Below are 24,593 nucleotides of genomic sequence, written 5' to 3'. Positions count from 1 at the left end.
TGATGTGGACATGTTAGTTGATTTGTGGGCCATTTAGATTTGAGTGTATGCAGAGATCTGATTTCAGATGGATTTCTTGCACCAAATACTGTGGATTTACAGGAGTGGTGTGGACACATACATAGGGACAACTGTGCAAAATATCCAATACTGGCCCTCATTCCGAGTTGTTCGCTCAGTAAATTTCTTCGCATCGCAGCGTTTTTCTGCTTAGTACGCATGCGCAATGTTCGCACTGCGACTGCGCCAAGTAAATTTGCTATGAAGATAGTATTTTTACTCACGGCTTTTTCTTCGCTCCGGCGATCGTAGTGTGATTGACAGGAAATGGGTGTTACTGGGCGGAAACACGGCGTTTTATGGGCGTGTGGATGAAAACGCTGCCGTTTCCGGAAAAAACGCAGGAGTAGCTGGAGAAACGGAGGAGTGTCTGGGCGAACGCTGGGTGTGTTTGTGACGTCAAACCAGGAACGACAAGCACAGAACTGATCGCAGATGCCGAGTAAGTATGAAGCTACTCTGAAACTGCTAAGACGTGTGCTAATCGCAAAATTGCGAATACTTCGTTCGCAATTTTAAGAAGCTAAGATACACTCCCAGTAGGCGGAGGCTTAGCGTGAGCAACTCTGCTAAATTCGCCTTGCGAGCGATCAACTCGGAATGAGGGCCACTGTATGCACATTTATTTTCTTACACACACTGTAGCCAACTCTAATCAGTTTCAATATATGTAAAATTAGGAGCAAGACCAATTACATTTTTTATTTATTATGGAGTATTTTGCAGCTTCCTGACCAGTGGTCCTGTCACTTTCCCCCCATTTGTAGACAAACTATTATTTTCCACCCCGGGCAGACCAAGTGGGAGCGGAATCAGTGCATCTTAAAATGTTTCACAAGAAAGCACCAGGCTTTGAAGAGTCAGATCACCTCCATTTAACTGAAGGGAAGGGACCCTTCACAGACATTATCTCCTATATAATAGCCCAGAGTGACTGTGTGTATAATTCTGGGCGTGGCTAGGAGCTCTCTTTGGGTTAGCAGCAGGTCTATCATAACCAGATCACAGCTGATTTGGTGAGAAACGCCCTCCCACACAGGTTACATCCAATGGGAGGCTCTGCCCTTTGGCTGCAGTGTGTTCCTAGAGCAGGATTAACAATGCGGCTGATGGAACTGCAGCTCCAGGTCCACACCCAAAAATAGGCCCACTGCATCTGCAGCAACATACCCTCCTTCAATTTACACATAAAAATTGGTACAAATTCGAAAAGGGGCCATGGCCACGGGTAAAGTGGCGTGGCCACATCCCCTTTCCTATACTTTCAATGGAAGTATGGAGAGCCAAAAATCGGTACAGACCATAAAAAAAGGTACTGTACCTGCCAAAAAGGTACAGTTAGAGGGTATGCCACTGCATCTGCAGCAAGTCTCTGCGCTGTAGATAGGGGGAAAAAATCCTTTTACTGCAGCGTCCTATGTCCTGCTGCCAGTCCACCTGCCCCCTCCAGCATCAACAATCCCCACTCCCTAGCCACGGCGCAGGTGGAACAAAAGCTGCTGCGGCCACTGGAATAGATGTGTATGAAAGCAGCTGAAGGCTTTTATAGCCTTCCCTGCGCCGCATACTCTCTGAGCCACAGAGACTCACACACCTGCCCCTTCCCAACCCACGGCACCACCGCACCAGCCCCTCCCCCACCTGCGGCACCCCCACAACTGCCCTTTCCTCACCCGCGGCACCCCCAGACTCCCTCCTCCATCCGCGCCTCCCCCCGCAGCCACCACTTCCCCAGCAACAGAACCTACTAGGTAATTCATCAGGCCCTGCATTCACTGTTCACGCCGTTGCAAGGGGCTACAACCCCTTAACCATTGCACGCCCTTTGTCTGTGCAATATTTAACCACTCACACAATTATGATTGGAGGTAATACTCCATATAATACAAATATTGCACGCCACAAGGGCGTGCAAGGGTTAAGGGGGCATAGCCCCTTACGACAGTGTGAAAAGCGCCCGTAGTTACATATAAACCTAGTTACATATAAATACCAAGATTTGCAATCCCATACTTATTCATTTATAACCAACAAGACTATTGGTTCTATATGAATAACTTTGAGATTGTTTTTAATGCATAGAGTATATAGGACACATAACATATGTGAATTGCACCAAACTGTATTGAGAATTTATAATTATTAAGATTATTACTATTATCACCTACATCTATACCAACGTGTTCACTCATACCTTTAATTAGACGTTCTTGCTTATAATGCATTAATATGAATTTCTGCAGCAGGGTACAGCGGGATGTATAGATGGATCTGGATCTAGGGCACCAACCGGTTAAAGCTTTAGCTGTTCAAGGATGCATTGGGTCCCTCCTCTATAAACCCCCCTCCAGGCACTGTGCGCTCAATTTTTTTAGTTTTTGCATGCAATAGCAGGTCACTAAACAGGAGGGCTGTGCAGGCAGCCCTGAAAGCATTACAGAATTAACTTTTCAACAAGGGCTGGCAGTGCTGTAAGTCCAAAAGACTTCAGCGCTGCAGCTCCATCACCCTCCATGCGACGCCGCATACTCCCGCTGGCTTGCCTGAGTACTTGAGGTGGAAATGTTCACGCCACTTCTTTGAGACGCTTCCTGGGATCACATGGCCATCAACAGTGTGCAGGTAAGGTTGAAATCTCCGAGCAGGGACCCCACTAGACCACTAGGGCAATAGGAGCACAGGTGAGGTGTATTAACACCTATTTTAAACAAGGCTCCATAGAACCTGGGGTGGAAGTCCAGCATAGGGGAGGCGGTGCTTGACCCGTAGCCCTTCTCCCATCACACAGCGCACAATCTCCAGTAGATTTTCCCGCCCTTGGGCTGTTTCACCCCTTCTTCCCTCACAAGAGCCTGGGAAGCCATCAGCAGCACAAGTAGCAGCAGGTCTCCGGGATGCAGGACAAGCCTCTCTGTAAAAACGCCTGAACAGGGCTGTTTTTTTTTCATACACTTAAGTATCCTACTTCTCTTAAGGCAGAGCTAGTGAAGATAAGTGTTCATTGCAGTTAAGTGTGTGTGAGTTTCCTGCATTATCCTCTAGCCCCAGGGCTGTGTTGTGATATAAGGGCTGTTTTGCAGCATTATTAACCATTTGTATACTGCATTGCCTTTCTCTGCTGTCTGGTTTTCTATTTCAGGTATCCCAGATAGCTGTCTTTGATATTCTATACTTAGGCTAGGTGCATTTGGCTAGGTGCATTTGAGTTAGAATTGCATATATAGACTAGGTGCATTTGGGTTATAGTTGCAGTTTTCACAGTGTTTATCTATATGTATATATAAGTATATTACATCTGTGTTGTAGTCACATTATACCCTGTTCTGTTTATTTGTACTCGCACTGTATAAGTCCACTTTGTTTCTTAGTACTATTATGTCTAGCAAAAAGGGCTGCAAACAGGTTGAAGCCCTTATATTAGGATCATGCAGAGTGTGCTCAGCCAGTTTAACTGAGGAGAACATGTTACATGATAATCTCTGCACTGTATGTTATACACCTCACAGTCAGTCTGCAGCATCTCTGTACAGGAGCCTCTGTGGGCAGTTTTCACCTAATTGTTGGGTACCCTGGTAGAGTACCTGGTGCCCCCTTTGGGCCAGCCAGTGGCACTGCCTCCCCAAATGGTCCCTATGGTTAATCTGCTATAAGTGGATATTTTGTTTTATCAGCTACAGATTTCAAACAAGAATCTGGCTAGACAGAAAGCTCCCTCTGGGTACATACGTGGCTTTAGTCACTCTAAGTGGGCTACTTCTTTCTCTCTATCCACTGTCCTCTCTGTCCTTTCATCTGAAGAGGAGGGTGAGCATACAGCCCAATCTGACACAGATTCTGGTGCTGCAGATGAGGGGTCTCCTTTAACTGTTTATGTCCCTGCCCTGCTAATAAGCATATTCTACAACTCACTGAGGAGGAGGAATCTGTGGTAGACCGCGAGGTTAAGTGGGGCCAATCACAAGAGTGACCCCACTTAACCTCGCGGTCTACCGCAGACCGCAAAGTGCCCACCATTGGATATAATGGAGCGCCTCTGCGCTATATTGTATCTACAGTGCGCAGTCTGACTGACAGTTCAGGAGCGCACAGCCAATCAGGAGAGTGCCATGATGTGGCGCTCCCTGATTGGCTGAAGGGACCCTCTTTGACAGCAGTCACGGGGGTACCACCAGTCGGGGAAAGGGGATCCATGTGTAAACATGGATCCCCTTTCAGTGCGTGGTCCGGGTCTTCCATTTATTTTAATTTACCAAGTCCCTGGATTATAACTTATAAGAAGAGGACCGATCTACCCCGGATTCTTTGTAAGTATAATTTTATTTACAGGTACCCCTGGATTCTACTGGACAAGGGGACCGACTGCTTCGTGTCAACATAGGTAAGTATGTATGTATGTAAGTGTGCATGTATGTTTAATAAAATTTTACTATCACGGTGTGTGTGTTTTGTTTTTATTTGGATATTTTTTTTGTAGTAGAACTACAGGTACCAGCGGGCCCATTCCCCCCCCCCCCCGCCTGCTGGTACTTGCGGTTCTCCAAGTACCAGCTTGCGGGGGAGGCTTGCTGGGACTTGTAGTTCTGCTACAAAAAACAATATTCTTTTTTTTACACAAAAGGCTATCAGCCTCCCATCCGCCACCCTTGGATGGGGGGACAGCCTCGGGCTTCACCCCTGGTCCTTGGGTGGCTGGAGGGGGGTACCACTTGATTTAAGGGGTCCCCACTCCTCTAGGGTACCCCAGCCAGGGGTGACTAGTTGGTGATTTAATACCAGGGCCGCAGGGACCAATATAAAAGTGTCCCCTGGCTGTGGCATTATCTCTCTGACTAGTGGAGCCCGGTGCTGGTGTTAAAAATACGGGGGACACCTACGTCTTTTGTCCCCTGTATTTTTCTCGCACCAGGACCAGACGCAGAGCCCGGTGCTGGTTGTTAAAATATGGGGGAACCCCTGTTAATTCCCCCCCCCCCCGTGTATTTACAACCAGGACCCGCTCAAAGATCCAGAGGCTGGTTATGCTTAGGAGGAGGGAACCCACTCAATTTTTCCCCCTGATTTTTAACTCTTTCACACTCCCTTCCCACTGAAAAACATGCATGGATCTCATGGATCCGTGCATGCCTATCAGAACACGGTAAAAAAAAACAGGTCTATTTGAAAACTGCTTTTTTTTACGATTTATATTTTTTCACGGCAGTGTTTGGCTATTGCCGGCAGTGATTGTGAATTTGAATTTTTAGTATATTACCGAGATGTATAAAATAACATGCGTATTTGACCGATGATGTATTCATTCGTATTTTTTTCTTTAACTTAAAAAAAAATACGAATGCCCTCATCACTGCCGAGATTTCAGTTTAGTAAATTCCTGAGATGACACTTTGTTGAAAAAACACTAACTCTGTCAAAATCGGGAGCTTAGTAAATATACCCCATCGTTGGTTGATAAACTGGAAGAAGTCCTCTCTGGTCCCGTCACAGAGCATGGTACACCTAGGGGCACTTCTGGATATGCAGATTCAGAGACTGTCTCTACCCCCAGACACAATTCATAAGATTCAGGGCAGGATACATAATTTCATTCATTGTCCCAGGGTGTCCAAACACTCAGCCATGCATATATTTGGTCTTATGGTGTCATTCTTCGACATGATAGAGTATGCTCAATTTCATTCCCATCCTCTACAAAGGTTGATTCTTTCCAGATGGAATGGTCTGCCCCACCGGATCAGATTTCAAATGATCTCTATTACTCCAGAGGTTCGGTTGTCACTGACCTGGTGGCTACAGGATCAGTAATTGAGTTCGGGTTCACCCTTCTGATCCCCAAATGGGTCCTGCTAACAACAGACACCAGTCTTCGGGGTTGCGGAGCAGTGACAAAGCAACACTCATTCCAGGGTCATTGGATCAGGAAAGAATATCTGCTTCCAATCAATATACTGGAGTTGAGAGCAGTGTTCTACGCTCTGTTTCTTCTGCAGAATAGGCCTGTTCAATTACAGTCAGACAATGCCACAGCGCAATGTTGGAGGTTTCCAAAATTCTTTGTTGGGTGGAATGCCATCTACCAGCCATATCGGCAGTGTTCATTCTGGGTGTGCTCAACTGGGAGGCAGATTTCCTCAGTCACTCACCAGGATGTTCACTCGGAGAGTGGGCCCTTCATCCCAAGGTATTTCAATTTCTGGTCAATAGATGGGGCCTCGTAGACGTGGATCTCATGCATCTCGACACAATTACAAGGTTCCGGTCTTTGGGTCCCGAACCAGGGACCCTCAGGCGATGTTCGTGAATGGATTGGCAATTCCGTGGAACTTTGGCCTGCCTTACAGGTTCCCTCTAGTCTCACTCCTGCCCAGAGTTCTTCGGAAGTTCAAACAAGAAGGAGGAAATTTAATTATGGTTGCTCCAGCAGGGCCCAGACGTCACTGGTTCTCAGATCTTCAGGGACTATCAGCAGAGTGTCCCCTTCTATTTCCTCTGCAACAGGACCTCCTATGGCAGGGCCCAGTCTTCACCTGGATCTTGCCAGACTTGCTTTGATGGCATGGTGTTTGAAGCTTCACTCCTGAGGACTGAAGGATTCTCAGAGGCTGTCATTCTAACTATGCTGAAGGCTCAAAAAATGGCTTCTGACAGAATCTTTTACAGAGTGTGGCATGCTTACTTCACTTGGTGTGCTGCTAAGAAATATGACACCAGACTTGTGACTTTTCCTCAATATTTATTAGACTTAAGACTTCGTCTGGCCTCTTTCAAGGTACAAATTTAAGCCTTTTCTGTATGGTTCCAGCACAAGATTGCCTCCATTCCTGATGCACAGATGTGTCCACATACATCTTTGCTATATCCCGCCATGTATGGCACAGTTTTGCATGCCATAGACTTAGAGACTTAGCCATGCCTTGTGATTTTTCTTCATTTGCTTCTTTAAGATGTTACTTTATACATATTCTATTATGGCAAACAAAAAATTTAAAATGCATCCATTTGGTACTCGTGAAAAACAGCTTAGCCGTGTTTTGCATGTTGTGTCAAATTGAGCAAAATAGCAAAGATGTAAGTGGACACATCTCATACATTCCTTCAGGGTGTGATATGTATTCATTCATCCCTATGTCCCTTCAGGGCCAAAAAGGGATCTTTCTATTGTATTGGAGGTTTTTCAATCCTTCCACCTCAATCAAGCGATTGTAGTCGCGGCTTTTATCTCTACAGAACTGCCGGCTAGATAACAACCTTTGGATGTGGTAGGGCTCTCCGTGTCTATGTGGACTGTACAGCCACCAGTAAACAGTCTGATGCCCTCTTTATCCTCTTCAGATTTCACAAGCAGGGCTGACCTGCTAATAAGCAAACACTGGACATAGGGGTTAGAATGGTGATTGCACAAGCTTATACTCAAGTGGGTCTTCCAGTTAAAGCGACGGTCATTGCCCATTCTACTCAGTCTGTTGGACCTTCTTGGGTGGCATGCCGTGGGGTGTCCTCTGAACAATTGTGCAAGGTGGTCTTTAGTGAACATGTTTCTTAGGTTCTATGACTTTGATTCCAAAGTCATAGAACATGTTTCTTAGGTTCTATGACAATGTGGTCTTTAGTGAACATGTTTCTTAGGTTCTATGACTTTGATTCCTTTGCCTCCCAGGATGCTTCCTTTGGACGTTGGATTCTCATATCCACCCAGGCACATCCCCTCTCTTGAGGTACTGCTTTAGGACATCCCTGATGTTTCCCTGTGGAAACCCTATGTACTCTGCTGCAGAAAGTAAGAGTTATGGTAGACTTATCATTGTTAGCTCTCTTTCTGCGAAGTACATAGGGTCCACAGGGCGCCCACTCTGACACACCTGGCTTCTTTGGGGTTTTTATGGCATTGGCCTCTGGTTACCCTATACTGCCGGGAGAATGTATTCTTGTGTGCATAACATATTCCTTCTCTCTTGCCTGCTTCCTGCATTTGGACTGGTTAATAAAACTGAGCTCACAGTGCCTGGAGGTGTAGTTATAGAGGAGAGCCCCAATGCATCCTGGGACAGCTAAAGCTTTAACCTGTTGGTGCCCTGGATCCAGATCCATCTATACACCTCAATGTTTCCCTGTGGACCATAATGTACTTTGCAGAAAGAGAGTTAACAATGGTAAGTCTACCATAACTCTTACTTTTTCATTTAAGTTCATGTGTAGTGTATATGGATTTATGCATGCACATCCAATTGTATTATAATTCTGTTATGTCTATACTGTTACAATAAATTGTGATGATATATAAACACAGTGCTAAGATTTTTTTTCCACCACCCTTCCAAGTCCAAAAAGACAGGCAGAGACCTAGTTGTGCATTTAGGATAAACCCAAATACAGATTACTGTAGACCAATGAGGAAGGCAAGTCTCACAATGACCAGATAGCTGCACCCAATTCTAAGAACCCTACCTTAATCTCAGACTTCCCCTCTGTCATTTACTTAGCATTAAATAGTGGGACTGATTCAGATGCGGTCACAATGCTGATGCAGCAGCAATCTGTTTTAGTGATGGAACTGTGAGGCAACACAAGTGAAGTAGCCACCCACAAGTAAACAGAGACACCCACTGAAGCCATCGCAACATGCTCAGCAACGACATACTCTGTTGCAGATGCAGGGATCATAGACTTCCTGGCAGCACAGGGAGCTGCAACACTGGTGCAATGTTTTATGCGTATGAGATCGCAGTTGCACACCAAGACATGTTCCAAAAACAGTGTTGGAGCTCCCATCGCTATTCTGTACAGCAAGGGAGTCGATGTTCCTTGCATCTGTTACAGAGTACACAGTTGCTGAGCACACCTGCATTTTCGCAGACACACCCTGTTACCTCACGTTATCCCACCCAAAGGGCCTCCTCCTGTCAATAACTCTACCACTAATTCCTCACTGCAAGCAGCTTTGCTTAGGCAACTTGGAGCGTGCGCACTGTGACCATGACACATGTACAGTCTGCCAATAATCACTCAGTTGCAACACCATCAAAGTTGCAACATCATCTGAATCAGGCTCAGGTAGCGCAGCTCACACCCAAACACTCTCTGTTATGTTTGTGTTAGTCTTTGTCCTACAGTATTTATGTTCTGTTATGGAAGATCAGCAAATGGCCCTTGCAAAATGTTCCTGTTGTATGACCACAGGTCCCAATAACTTGTATGAAAGGGCAAATTGATCCTATGAAAGTTAAGTTACATACAATTAAATAACTATGCTTACATACTATGAGGTGATGAAATATGTGACTCATGGCATATGGCCTTTGATTGAAGATTTGCCACAACAGTTGATACAGTATATTGATGACATACATTTTCCAGAATCGTTATGTTATCACTGTTGTTATTAACATCTTAGAAAATATATAAATAGAAAACTAGTTTCACAGATAACAGGAAAGAAGTTGCAAAATTTAATTTGAAAACGGTTTTCTTTACACTTAGGATGTGCAGTCCCAGAAAGAATAGAAGGCTTTTCACTAGATGGTGAGTGGGATGATGAGAGTTATCCCTCTGGTAAAACAGCAACTTATTCTTGTTACCCTGGATATACTCGCACTGGAATCATTAAACGGGTGTGCAGTGAGGGCCACTGGACGTTTATCGATCCAAAGGGGAAATGCAGAAGTAAGTATGTTTGTTATATGTATTAAAAATAAAACTATTAACATAATTAATAGAAAGTATTCAACTCAACCTATACATTTAGAGTGTACCTTATGTTAATTGAGGCTAATAACAAGGTGTTTATTTTAAAACCATTTACTAAAACGAGTGCAAATATAAAACAAGTGCATACCGAACATAATCTTATGAAAATGATTCTATGCTGGTATTTATCAAAATGTATTGTACAGTATGCACTAAAAGTCCTCTATGTTGTGCCCGTAGCACATATCTGTTGAGTTGTTCTCAATATAACTTTACAAACAAATAATGATGCTGGACTGCAGCATCCCAATACTCCAATAACTGTGTTTACTCTTGAAAGAAACACGAATCTCACTGTATCTGGGAGTGCTTGTGCCAATCAAGGAAAGCAGTCCTCACTAGCAGTGGATAGCAGTTGAATGTCCTCTACATAGTTAGACGATGGAGGTAAGTGTGCCCTCTCTAGAGGAGTCTGTAAATGAGGTCTCTTTATCCTTGGTGTGACCCAGGATTGATGCTGTCTAATTTGCTAGTTCCCCCCTTTGATTTGAGATTTGGGGGTCCCCCATGTCCCCACACACCCCATCAGTCTCTCGCTACAGGGTATCTCCAGTCACGTGATTGGGCTAAATATCATGGTGGTTGTCCCGTCTTTTCTCCTCCAGCCATGTATATGTAATTTGTAAATGTTTCCAATGTGTTTCAGCCTAAAAGGTGCCTTCCTCTGGGAGTAGTTAATGGGTGCTTCAGCATTGACTCTTCTTATAGCAATCCTATCAAGTCTTGATTGGTTAATAAACATTGCAATCTTTCATAACTTGGTGTTCTTTGAAGGATATTACTAGTAATGTGCACCGGAAATTTTTCGGCTTTTGTGTTTTGGTTTTGGATTCGGTTCCGCGGCCGTGTTTTGGATTCGGACGCGTTTTGGCAAAACCTCCCTGAAATTTTTTTGTTGGATTCGGGTGTGTTTTGGATTCGGGTGTTTTTTTACAAAAAACCCTCAAAAACAGCTTAAATCATAGAATTTGGGGGTCATTTTGATCCCATAGTATTATTAACCTCAATAACCATAATTTCCACTCATTTTCAGTCTATTCTGAACACGTCACACCTCACAATATTATTTTTAGTCCTAAAATTTGCACCGAGGTCGCTGGATGACTAAGCTAAGCGACCCAAGTGGCCGACACAAACAACTGGCCCATCTAGGAGTGGCACTGCAGTGTCAGACAGGATGGCACTTCAAAAAAATAGTCCCCAAACAGCACATGATGCAAAGAAAAAGAGGCACAAAGGTAGGTGTGTGACTAAGCTAAGCGACCCAAGTGGCTGACACAAACACCTAGCCCATCCAGTAGTGGCACTGCAGTGTCAGACAGGATGGCAGATTTAAAAAATAGTCCCCAAACAGCACATGATGCAAAGAAAAAAAGAGGTGCACCAAGGTCGCTGGATGGCTAAGCTAAGCGACACAAGTGGCCGACACAAACACCTGGCCCATCTAGGAGTGGCACTGCAGTGTCAGGCAGGATGGCACTTCAAAAAAATAGTCCCCAAACAGCACATGATGCAAAGAAAAAAAAGGGCGCAATGAGGTAGCTGTGTGACTAAGCTAAGCGACACAAGTGGCCGACACAAACACCTGGCCCATCTATGAGTGGCACTGCAGTGTCAGACAGGATGGCAGATTTAAAAAATAGTCCCCAAACAGCACATGATGCAAAGAAAAAAAAGAGGTGCACCAAGGTCGCTGGATGGCTAAGCTAAGCGACCCAAGTGGCCGACACAAACACCTGGCCCATCTAGGAGTGGCACTGCAGTGTCAGACAGGATGGCAGATTTAAAAAATAGTCCCCAAACAGCAGATGATGCAAAGAATAAAAGAGGTACACCAAGGTCGCTGGATGGCTAAGCTAAGCGACACAAGTGGCCGACACAAACACCTGGCCCATCTAGGAGTGGCACTGCAGTGTCAGGCAGGATGGCACTTCAAAAAAATAGTCCCCAAACAGCACATGATGCAAAGAAAAATGAAAGAAAAAAGAGGTGCAAGATGGAATTGTCCTTGGGCCCTCCCACCCACCCTTACGTTGTATAAACAGGACATGCACACTTTAACAAACCCATCATTTCAGCGACAGGGTCTGCCACACGACTGTGACTGAAATGACTGGTTGGTTTGGGCCCCCACCAAAAAAGAAGCAATCAATCTCTCCTTGCACAAACTGGCTCTACAGAGGCAAGATGTACACCTCCTCCTCATCATCCGATTCCTCACCCCTTTCACTGTGTACATCCCACTCCTCACAGATTATTAATTCGTCCCCACTGGAATCCACCATCTCAGGTCCCTGTGTACTTTCTGAAGGCAATTGCTGGTGAATGTCTCCACGGAGGAATTGATTATAATTTATTTTGATGAACATCATCTTTTCCACATTTTCTGGAAGTAACCTCGTACGCCGATTGCTGACAAGGTGAGCGGCTGTACTAAACACTCTTTCGGAGTACACACTGGAGGGGGGGCAACTTAGGTAAAATAAAGCCAGTTTGTGCAAGGGCCTCCAAATTGCCTCTTTTTCCTGCCAGTATACGTACGGACTGTCTGACGTGCCTACTTGGATCCAGTCACTCATATAATCCTCCACCATTCATTCAATGGTGAAAGAATTATTTATTTATTATTATTATTTATTACCAGTTATTTATATAGCGCACACATATTCTGCAGCGCTTTACAGAGAATATTTGGTCATTCACATCAGTCCCTGCCCCAGTGGAGCTTACAATCTATATTCCCTATCACATGTACACGCACACACATTCATGCTAGGGTTAATTTTTGTTGGGAGCCAATTAACCTACCAGTATATTTTTGGATTGTGGGAGGAAACCGGAGTACCCGGAGGAAACCCACGCAAGTACGGGGAAAATATACAAACTCCCCACAGTTAGGGCCATGGTGGGAATTGAACCCATGACCTCAGTGCTGTTAGGCAGTAATGCTAACCATTACACCATCCGTACTGCCCCAGAATCATATGCAGTGACAGTAGACGACATGTCAGTAATCGTTGGCAGGTCCTTCAGTCCGGACCAGATGTCAGCACTCGCTCCAGACTGCCCTGCATCACCGCCAGCGGGTGGGCTCGGAATTCTTAGCCTTTTCCTTGCAGCCCCAGTTGCGGGAGAATGTGAAGGAGGAGCTGTTGACGGGTCACGTTCCGCTTGACTTGACAATTTTCTCACCAGCAGGTCTTTGAACCTCTGCAGACTTGTGTCTACCGGAAAGAGAGATACAACGTAGGTTTTAAATCTAGGATCGAGCATGGTGGCCAAAATGTAGTGCTCTAATGTCAACAGATTGACAACCCCTGAATCCTGGTTAAGCGAATTAAGGGCTCCATCCACAAGTCCCACATGCCTAGCGGAATCGCTCTGTTTTAGCTCCTCCTTCAATGTCTCCAGCTTCTTCTGCAAAAGCCTGATGAGGGGAATGACCTGACTCAGGCTGGCAGTGTCTGAACTGACTTCACGTGTGGCAAGTTCAAAGGGTTGCAGAACCTTGCACAACGTTGAAATCATTCTCCACTGCGCTTGAGTCAGGTGCATTCCCCCTCCTTTGCCTATATCGTAGGCAGATGTATAGGCTTGAATGGCCTTTTGCTGCTCCTCCATCCTCTGAAGCATATAGAGGGTTGAATTCCACCTCGTTACCACCTCTTGCTTCAGATGATGGCAGGGCAGGTTCAGGACTGTTTGCTGGTGCTCCAGTCTTCGGCACGCGGTGGCTGAATGCCGAAAGTGGCCCGCAATTCTTTGGGCCACCGACAGCATCTCTTGCATGCCCCTGTCGTTTTTTAAATAATTCTGCTCCACCAAATTCAATGTATGTGCAAAACATGGGACGTGCTGGAATTTGCCCAGATGTAATGCACGCACAATATTGGTGGCATTGTCCGATGTCACAAATCCCCAGGAGAGTCCAATTGGGGTAAGCCATTCTGCGATGATGTTCCTCAGTTTCCGTAAGAGGTTGTCAGCTGTGTGCCTCTTATGGAAAGCGGGGATACAAAGCGTAGCCTGCCTAGGAACGAGTTGGCGTTTGTGAGATGCTGCTACTGGTGCCGCCGCTGCTGTTCTTGCTGCGGGAGGCAATACATCTAACCAGTGGGCTGTGACAGTCATATAGTCCTGAGTCTGCCCTGCTCCACTTGTCCACATGTCCGTGGTTAAGTGGACATTGGGTACAACTGCATTTTTTAGGACACTGGTGACTCTTTTTCTGATGTCTGTGTACATTTTCGATATCGAATGCCTAGAGAAATGGAACCTAGATGGTATTTGGTACCGGGGACACAGTACCTCAAGCAATTCTCTAGTTTCCTGTGAATTAACGGTGAATACCGGAAACACGTTTAACACCGCCCAGGCTGCCAAAGCCTGAGTTATCCGCTTTGCAGCAGGATGACTGCTGTGATATTTCATCTTCCTCGCAAAGGAATGTTGGACAGTCAATTGCTTACTGGAAGTAGTACAAGTGGTCTTCCGACTTCCCATCTGGGATGACGATCGACTCCCAGCAGCAACAACAGCAGCGCCAGCAGCAGTAGGCGTTACACTCAAGGATGCATCGGAATCCCAGGCAGGAGAGGACTCGTCAAACTTGCCAGTGACATGCCCTGCAGGACTATTGGCGTTCCTGTCTAAGGAGGAAATTGACACTGAGGGAGTTGGTAGTGTGGTTTGCTGGAGTTTGGTTACAAGAGGAAGGGATTTAGTGGTCAGTGGACTGCTTCCGCTGACTTCTGATGAATGCGGTCCAGGTGATGTATAAGGGAGGATGTTCCTAGGTGGTTAACGTCCTTACCTCTACTTATTACAGCTTGACAAAGGCAATACACGGCTTGACACCAGTTGTCCGCATTTCTGTTGAAATAACTCCACACCGAAGAGGTGATTTTTTTTGTAATTTGACAAGGCATGTCAATGGCCATATTCGTCCCACGGACAACAGGTGTTTCCCCGGGTGCCTGACTTAAACAAACCACCTCACCATCAGAATCCTCCTTGTCAATTTCCTCACCAGTGCCAGCAACACCCATATCCTCATCCTGGTGTACTTCAACAGTGACATCTTCAATTTGACTATCAGGAACTGGACTGTGGGTGCTCCTTCCAGCACTTGCAGGGGGCGTGCAAATGGTGGAAGGCGCAAGCTCTTTCCGTCCAGTGTTGGGAAGGTCAGGCATCGCAACCGACACAATTGGACTCTCCTTGGGGATTTGTGATTTAGAAGAACGCACAGTTCTTTGCTGTGCTTTTGCCATCTTAACTCTTTTAAGTTTCCTAGCAGGAGGATGAGTGCTTCCATCCTCAGGTGAAGCTGAACCACTAGCCTTGAACATAGGCCAGGGCCTCAGCCGTTCCTTGCCACTCCGTGTCGTAAATGGCACATTGGCAAGTTTATGCTTCTCCTCAGACGATTTTGAGTTAGATTTTTGGGTCATTTTACTGAGCTTTATTTTTTTGGATTTTACATGCTCTCTACTATGACATTGGGCATCGGCCTTGGCAGACAACGTTGATGGCATTTCATCATCTCGGCCATGACTAGTGGCAGCAGCTTCAGCACGAGGTGGAAGTGGATCTTGATCTTTCCCTATTTTACCCTACACATTTTTGTTCTCCATTTTTTAATGTGTGGAATTATATGCCAGTAATATATCAATAGCAATGGCCTACTACTATATATACTGCGCACAACTGAAATGCACCACAGGTATGGATGGATAGTATACTGGACGAAACAGAGGTAGGTAGAGCAGTGGCCTACTGTACCGTACGGCTATATATTATATACTGGTGGACAGCAAACTGTGCAAACTGAAATGCACCACAGGTATGGATGGATAGTATACTTGACGACACAGAGGTAGGTAGAGCAGTGGCCTACTGTACCGTACTGCTATATATTATATACTGGTGGACAGCAAACTGTGCAAAACTGAAATGCACCACCGGTATGTATGGATAGTATTCTTGACGACACAGAGGTAGGTAGAGCAGTGGCCTACTGTACCGTACTGCTATATATTATATACTGGTGGTCAGCAAACTGTGCAAAACTGAAATGCACCACAGGTATGGATGAATAGTATACTTGACGACACAGAGGTAGGTAGAGCAGTGGCCTACTGTACCGTACTGCTATATAGTATATACTGGTGGTCAGCAAACGGTGCAAAACTGAAATGCACCACAGGTATGGATGGATAGTATACTTGACGACACAGAGGTAGGTAGAGCAGTGGCCTACTGTACCGTACTGCTATATATTATATACTGGTGGACAGCAAACTGTGCAAAACTGAAATGCACCACAGGTATGGATGGATAGTATACTTGACGACACAGAGGTAGGTAGAGCAGTGGCCTACTGTACCGTACTGCTATATAGTATATACTGGTGGTCAGCAAACTGTGCAAAACTGAAATGCACCACAGGTATGGATGGATAGTATACTTGACGACACAGAGGTAGGTAGAGCAGTAACCTACTGTACCGTACTGCTATATAGTATATACTGGTGGTCAGCAAACTGTGCAAAACTGAAATGCATCACAGGTATGGATGGATAGTATACTTGACGACACAGAGGTAGGTAGAGCAGTGGCCTACTGTACCGTACTGCTATATAGTATATACTGGTGGTCAGCAAACTGTGCAAAACGGAAATGCACCACAGGTATGGATGGATAGTATACTTGACGACACAGAGGTAGGTAGAGCAGTGGCCTACTGTACCGTACTGCTATATATTATATACTGGTGGTCAGCAAAATTATGCACTGTCCTCCTACTAGAGCTGGCCAGGATTTGGCCCTAAACCTGTTGGATTCATGAGGCCAAAAAACTTTAACAAAAACTGAATGAGAAAAAATTAAACCCTGTTTAATTTTAGTTTTTGGTAGGGCCGGTAATAATGTTAAGATTCCAGCACTCTGGTCTGAGGAGATCTTATTGCAAGGACCGGAGCACTGGAACGTAATGCTGGGGAAGGGTGCGGGAATGGAAAATAGCCCCTTGCGCCCTAACTCCGTTGTCTCGCCCGTGCTGTCAGAAATCCCCTGCGAGACTATGGTTGCTTGAGCCCATGGCAGCCGTGTTTGAAGGGCGGATTATGTCTGCCCAACTCCGATGCCCCCTCAGGTCTTAATGGGAGACAAAGGGAAATCCGAGACAGGGTGATAACAAGGGGCCCTCTGACTAAACAACCAGGCCAGGGGCTACAAGCTAACTGGAAACTAGAATATGTGTGGAAAAACCGCCAGGGAAAAGGACAACCAAAATATCCACTTGTCCACTCCCCTACCCGGCACCGCCGAGTTCCGGAGAGGACTTGTGGAAGCGGAACCCTCCGCAAATGCTCCGAAACAGAATATAAAGATAAAGCGGCTGAGCCGCAACACACGGCAGAGCCGCAACTCACGAACACCACTCGATATTCTCTGGTGATCGATGAGGACTACAGGGGACCAAACGACTTCTTGAGATGAGATGACAACTCCAAGATACAGGACTTCTGAGGACAGGAATGACCGGACACAGCAGGACTGGAACAGACGTTCAGCAAACCAAAACAGCATGCAGGAAGCTATTACCGGCGTTTGTGTGAAGCACTGAGAAGCATTTAACAAAGAGTCCTCCAATCAGATGCCCCCAGTCTAATTGCCCCAAATGCTGTGCAGCTGCCCTGCTGCACGCCCACAAGACCAGTGTGTATGTTGAAATCTGACCCTGCAACGGGGAACGCGGTCCGTCCATGGCGTCCCCGTTGCCAGGGTCCAGGCGGCTCAGCCGCTCGGCGTCCCAGTGTTGCTAGGGAGCCGGCGGCTACGTACGCACGGCGTCCCTAGTTGCTAGGCGCCGGGCCGCGAGGACATCGCGGACCCCGGCGCCTAACACGATCCACCAATTAGGCATGTATGGTAGAGTAAGAGAGATGCAGATGCACACTCTTAGCACTAAGAACACTGATAGTAAAAATTATTTATATAAACCCTCACAATTAACATGGAGTATAATTGAAGTTCTTAGCACACATTTGCGTAAATATGTGGGCCCATGTACCGTGGCCAGGTGACTTCATCACATGGGTCCCTAACATTCCTAATACTATAACATTCTATAAATTTATTCAGGACTTACCTCTAAATAGGGCCTTATCAGTGTGTGATCTGAAATGCAGGAATCCAGCTAATTAAAACACCTGAGGGTGAAAGGGAGGAGTGCCAATCCAGAGAAAGGAAGCCTTGCCTTCCAGTGTACAATATATACACAAATATAGTGGAAAAAAAGGGGGGACGATGACCTGAATTGCAAATCCTATTGCTAAAGATATCAAGAGGTGCTATGATGCTGAGGCTTCTAATACTATGCTGGAGGAAGAGAGATGCAGATGCACACTCTTAGCACTAAGAACACTGATAGTAAGTAAGTATGGTAGAGTAGCCAGATGGAAGCCACTCCTTAGTAAAAAGCAAATGGCAGCCCACCTGGAGTTTGCCGAAATGCACCTGAAGGACTCTCAGGCCATGAGAAACAAAATTCTCTGGTGTGATGAGACTAAGATTGAACTCTTTGGCGTTAATGCTAGGCATTATGTTTGAAGGAAACCAGGCACCACTCATCACCAGACCAATACCATCCCTACAGTGAAGCATGGTGGTTGCAGCATCATGCTGTGGGGATGTTTTTCAGTGGGAGGAAATGGGAGACTAGACAGGAGAAAGGGAATGAGGACTGCAGCAATGTACAGAGTCATCCTTGATTAAAACCTGCTCCAGAGCGCTCTTGACCTCAACTGGTGCAACGGTTCATCTTTAAACAGGACAACGTCCTTGAGTGGCCCTGCCAGAGCCCAGACTTGAATCTGATTGAACATCTCTGCAGAGATCTCAAAATGGCTGTGCACTGAAGCTTCCCATCCAACCTCATGGAGCTTGAGAGGTGCTGCAAAGAGGCTAAACTGCCCAAAGATAGGTGTGCCAAACTTGTGGCATCATATTCAAAAATACTTGATTCTGTAATTGCTTCCAAAGGTACATCAACAAAGTATTGAGCAAAGGCTGTGAATTCTTATGTACATGTAATTTCTTTGTTTTTTATTTTTATTACATTTGCAAAAATCTCAAAAAAAGTTTTTTCACGTTGGCGTTATTGGGTATTGTGTGTAGAATTTACAGTGAAAAATTAATTTATTCCATTTTTGAATTAGACTGTAACATAAAATGTGGAAAAAGTAAAGCACTGTGAATATTTTCTGGATGCACTGTATTAACTACTCCCAGAAGACCAGTAAAGGCTGAAAGACATTGGAGATATTTACAAATGACATATACATGGTTTATCATCAACTCCTGAATCATCACTTCTCTCCAGCCAGATAAGAAACAAAGGGGCCACCACTGCAAGATTTAGCTAATGCATGTGACAGGAGCAACCCGGAAGCAACAGACCACCGGGGTTTGTGGAAAAATGGGGGAATACCCCAGAGCATAGATCAACAGGTGCACTAGCAAATTGGACAGCAACAAGCCTGAGTCCCATAAATTATAGAGATGTAATATACCACTACCGTTGCAGTATTCAGACTTTTCACAGGTCTGAAATGTTATTAATTCCTATAAGAGAAAACTTTTCTCCTCCCAGAGAGGCAAGTTACTCTCCAGGGGGTATATTTACTAAGGTCACGATTTCATTTGATTTTTGTTCTTTTGTCTAAGTGGGATCACGGGAATTTGCTAAACACAAATCTCATCAGTGTTGGGGCTATTTGTATTGTTTTTCCAGACAGAGTTCACAAATACGAACGGATAGACCATTGGTCAATCACGGCTGTTATTTTATACAACTCTGTAATTTACTAAGAAATTGTATTCTCAATCACTGCTGACAATAGCTAAACACTGCCGGGAAAGTATTCGTAAAAAAAAAAGGAGCTTTCAAATAGACCTACTATTTGCTGGCGTGTTCAGATAATCATGCACGGATCAGTGAGATCCATGCATGCTTATCTGTGTAAAAGGGTCAGAAATAGTTAAAAATGTCAAGAAACAAATTGCGTGGGGTACCCCCTCCCAAGCATAACCAGCTCTTTGAGCCAGTCCAGGTTGTTTAAATACCTGGGAAAAATTGACTTAGGCAGGCCCTGTTTCAAAAAATACGGGGGATAAAAGATGTAGGGGTCCCCCATATTTTTAAAACCAGCCCTGGGCTCCACTAGCCACAGAGATAATGCCACAGCTGGGGAATTTTTTTTTACTGGTCCCTGCGGTCGTGGCATTACCCCTCCAACTAGTCTCCCCTGGCCAGGGTACCCTGGGGGAGTGGGGACCCCTTAAATCAAGGGTTCCCTCCTTTAGGCACCAAAGGGCCAGAGGTGAAGCCCGAGTCTGCCCCCCCCCCCATCCCTGGGTGGTGGATGGGGGCTGATAGCCTTTTCCAGTGTAAAAAATAGAATATTGTCTTTTGTTTTAGAACTACAAGTCCCAGAAAGCCTCCCCACTTGCTGGTACTTGGAGAACAACAAGTACCAGCATGCGGGAAAATAACGGACCCGCTGGTACCTGTAGAAATAAATACCTTTCCCTGAATGCCGGGACCCCCCGTGACTCATGTCACTGGAGATCCCAGCAGCCAATCAGGGAGTGCCATGTCATAGCGCTCTCCTGATTGGCTGAGCGCTCCTGCCCTGTCAATCAGGCGGAGTGCAGCTGCTAGAATGGAGCTTAGCGCAGCTCCATTCTGGCCTATGATGGGAACTTTGCGGTCTGCGGCTAACCGCAAAGTTAATTGGGGTCACCCACAAGAGTGACCCCAATTAACCTTGTGGTTAGCTGCAGACCGCAAAGTTTCTATCATAGGCTAGAATGGAGGAGCACGATCCTCCATTCTAGCCGGTGCGCTACTCCTGATTGACAGGCTAGTAGCGCACAGCCAATCAGGAGAGCGCCAAGACATGGTGCTCCCTGATTGGCTGCTGGGATCTCCAGTGACAGGAGTCACGGGGGGTCCCGGTGTTCGGGGAAAGGGGTGCCATGTGTAAACATGGATCCCCTTTAGTGGCGTGAACTGTGATTTTTTTTTCCCAAGGCCGTGGATTGCTTCAGGACAGAAGAGGACAGATCATCACTGGATTGTTTGTAAGTATATTTTTAATTTTTACAGGTACACGATTGGATTCTACTGGACAAGTGGACGTGATTGGGCGGTGTGGGATGTAGTTAAGTATGTATGTGTGTGTAAATGTGTCTAAATAAATTTGTACTTTCAAGGTGTGTTGTGTTTTTCTTTGTGTGTTTTTTTTGTTGTGGAACTACAGGTACCAGCGGGCCCGTTATTTCCCCGCATGCTGATACTTGTGGTTCTCCAAGTACCAGAAAGTGAGGGATGCTTGCTGGGACTTGTAGTTCCACAACAAAAAAATAATATTCTATTTTTTACCACACTTATGGCTATCAGCCCGGCACCCACCACCCATGGGTGCTGGGGACAGCCTCGGGCTTCACCCCTGGCCCTTGGGTGCCTGGAGGGGAGTGTCCCCACTCCCCCAGGGTACCCCGGGTAGGGATGACTAGTTGGGGGGGTAATGCCATGGCTGCAATGACCAGTATAAAAGTGTCCCCTGGCTGTGGCATTACCTCTCTGGCTAGTGGAGCCCGGTGCTGGTTTTAAAAATATGGGGGACCCCTACGTCTTTTGTCCCCTGTATTTTTGGAACCAGGGCTGGCCCAAGAGCCCGGTGCTGGTTGTCTAAATACTGGGGGACCCCAGTCAATTTTTCCCCGGTATTTAAATAACCAGGACTGGCTCAAAAAGCCCAAGGCAGCTTATGCTTAGGAGGGGGGACCCCACACAATTTTTTTTACACTTTTAACTCTTTTAATACTGTACACAATGAAGTCCTGCATGGATCTCACTGACCCGGCCGGGCTTCATTGTGTTATGTTCGGCAGTGTTGTACTCATCACTCCTGTAAAACACTGCCCGACAATACGAATAGCATCGAAATCGGAAAATACGAAAAAACGAAAACTCGGCAGCTTAGTAAATTCCCAAAAATTATTACAAAAAGTTGCAGAAAAATACTTCTGATAAAATTTGAGTTCAAACTCCCACCAAATCGGCAGAAACATGAATCTTAGTAAATATATCCCCAGTTTCTACTTAATGTGTTGGAATAAAGCTAGCTAGGTACAGGTCAGGTAATAAATACCACTTTGTGCAAATGACTTTGAGTTTATTTCTGCACAAACAAAGCAGTGGGTCTCTTTGTCTGCAAAGCAAAGAGTCAGACCATGCAAAAAACAACAAATATAATAACAATTACCAGATACAATAATAACATATGACTTCTACTTTACTAGCTTTGGGGGTAATTTAGACTGATTGCTAGACTGCATTTTCTCACAGCCTGCAATCAGGTCCGAAATGTGCATGCATATGCACCGCAAATGCGCAGGCGCAACAGACCGTAGATACGTGATGGTGCGAAAAAAGCAATTGCACAGGCGACTGCAAGGTGACAGGAAGAGGCCGCTTATGGGTGGTAACTGACCATTTTCAGGGAGTGTGTGGAAAAACGCAGGCGTGTTCAGGCATTGGAAGGGATGGTGTCTGACGTCAGTTCCAGTCCCGGACAGGTTGAAGTGATCCTAGTGGCTAAGTAAGTCCTGGGCTGCGCAGAGACTGTAAAAAATCAGTTTGTGCATCTCTGCTACACATGCGATCGCACACTTGCACAGCTAAAATACAGTCCCCCAGTAGGCGGCGACTATCTGATCACAGGGCTGCAAAAATTGCTGCCCAGCGATCAGGTCTGAAGTAGGCCCTTTATACTGCAGTATAAAATTCCTTCAACACTCTCCAGTGTCTCTAAGGTTTAAACCCAATTATGAGCTCGGTGGTGCACATTATCTCTGGCTCCAGACTATTTCTTAGCTGTGGAAAGTCTGATAGTAATAAAGGGAATTCCTATTTAATAAAAGGGTAGTGTCATGATCCAGGCTATTTCAAGTAGGAATAGGCCTGTTGATATCAATGTATGTGATATCAAGATATCTGATTGCTGTATCAATGTATTTTGTATTGAGAAACATGTCTGTGGATGACACCTGGTTTGAGAGTTAATTGCCTTGTAGTGTTTACTCCGACACATCAGGGGTCCAGAAATAGTAAACAATGCAAAGGTTTGTGCTATGTGGAAAAGTGACAAGCTTCAATGCTCTTCCTGATCTTATCTGTATATTGTGGTAATTGACTTTGCAAAGAAACAGAATTTCAGAGGCCAGGGTTAGGCCTGGCTTGTGTCATTTTAAACAAGTTGTTTACTTCCCCAAAATGAGATGGGTAATTAAATAATCCCTGCTCATGTGACCAGGAGGACCTGTACCAACTCTCTAAGCATCAAACTAGCAACTGAAAGATAAGGCCATCCACCCCTGTTAGTATGGTTAAGAGACCCCACAGTATAAGCTAAGACTCCATTCACTATGGCGTTGGAATGGTTAAACAAACTCTCCAGAGGAAGGGAAGCCTGTGAGTGCAGCCTTGGTTTTAAATATCAAGAACACAGGCTGGAAGGTGTTCATTCTGATGGAAGTGGCTACCAGTGCCTGGATGGATGTCTATATTCCTATGAAGCTTCCTCACACAGATCTTAATGCACTATGTAAGAGTAATTAGGTTCTGATTTTCTTTATTCCCTTTTTGTTTATTGAGACTGCTAGTAACTTGTATATCTTTTCTAAAACTCCTTACATACTTTGTAATCTTTTTACCCTTGTAAACCCAAAGATATTTCTTAATTATAATAAAAAAAATATAATTTTAGTTCTGGCTGCTGTGTCCTTGAACCCAAGCCAAGTGAGGTACGTTACCTATTTTTTTCATGAGATATTTTGAGATTGGTGGTTACAGGTAAAGCTAAAGATGCCTGCAACATCCGTAATACGTTGAAAAGTCTTTGCTGGTGGCAGCGGAGATTTGCACGGTTCTGGCGCAACTCTCGGATTGGTGTATCCGAAGAGTTGGGTGGCCGGGGTCCGTGACAGGTAGTTTGCAGCTTTTGGCTGTGAATAAGGAATTATCGCCTTTTTTTGTTAAAATGCTTCAGCTTAAATGCATGATATTTTACATGAAGGTCTTTGAACAGCTGTTATATTTCAATGTAACAATGTATATGCTGAACACAGTGTTACAGAGTCTGTCTGGTTTCAGCTGTTGAAATTTAGGGAATGTTATATTAAAGCAAATATCCTCAGTGTCTCTCTAACTTTAAACATCAGCATCCGGGGGTTTCTGTAACAATCAGTCTTTATTGTGGTCTGTATGGGGAGATACAGTACTAAGGCCAACTATCTGTACTTGTTGGTTTAAAGATGTGGTTGAGTTTTTATTACCAGCCTCCCTCCATTAATTTCTGGGTGCAGTTTGATGCAGCAGGCTCCAAAGTGTCCCTGCAGGCTAGTCTCAGACTCTCAGCAATCATACTCAAAGGCCAATCCTGACCAACTACAACTATCGCCAAGCCTAATTTGCTTAGGTCTACCAAGCAACAGTTGACAAATTCTAAACCAATTACAAAAAAACAACAACAAAGAACTCTTATATTGCCTTAAGCTTTTACAGCTCTCTTCTCATCTTAATATGGCTGCGAATTAGCTTGAAGTGCTTTCGTCATTCTTGGTGATGATGATGTTTTCCAGTGAATGGACTTGCATTTTGTCTCAAGTCCTTAATGGAAGGTTTATACTGTATTACATCACTGGTAATAACTTTAAAA

At 45.2% G+C, this 24,593-nt stretch overlaps 1 protein-coding gene across 1 annotated transcript in view; it reads left to right on the top strand.

Annotated features, from left to right (window-relative positions):
* LOC134957936 (complement factor H-related protein 4-like) overlaps positions 1-24,593 on the top strand; it is a 717,700-nt gene that overhangs the window by 85,115 nt on the left and 607,992 nt on the right. Inside the window, exon 2 of the mRNA XM_063940187.1 lies at positions 9,535-9,717. Coding sequence (XP_063796257.1) covers positions 9,535-9,717 — 183 coding nt within the window. The remainder of the gene's footprint in view (positions 1-9,534; positions 9,718-24,593) is intronic.

This window comes from Pseudophryne corroboree, chromosome 9 (genome assembly GCF_028390025.1).
Source record: "Pseudophryne corroboree isolate aPseCor3 chromosome 9, aPseCor3.hap2, whole genome shotgun sequence".
NCBI classification, from domain to species: domain Eukaryota; kingdom Metazoa; phylum Chordata; class Amphibia; order Anura; family Myobatrachidae; genus Pseudophryne; species Pseudophryne corroboree.
Note: the sequence above shows the minus strand (reverse complement) of the source record. Positions and strands in the feature narration are given on the sequence as shown.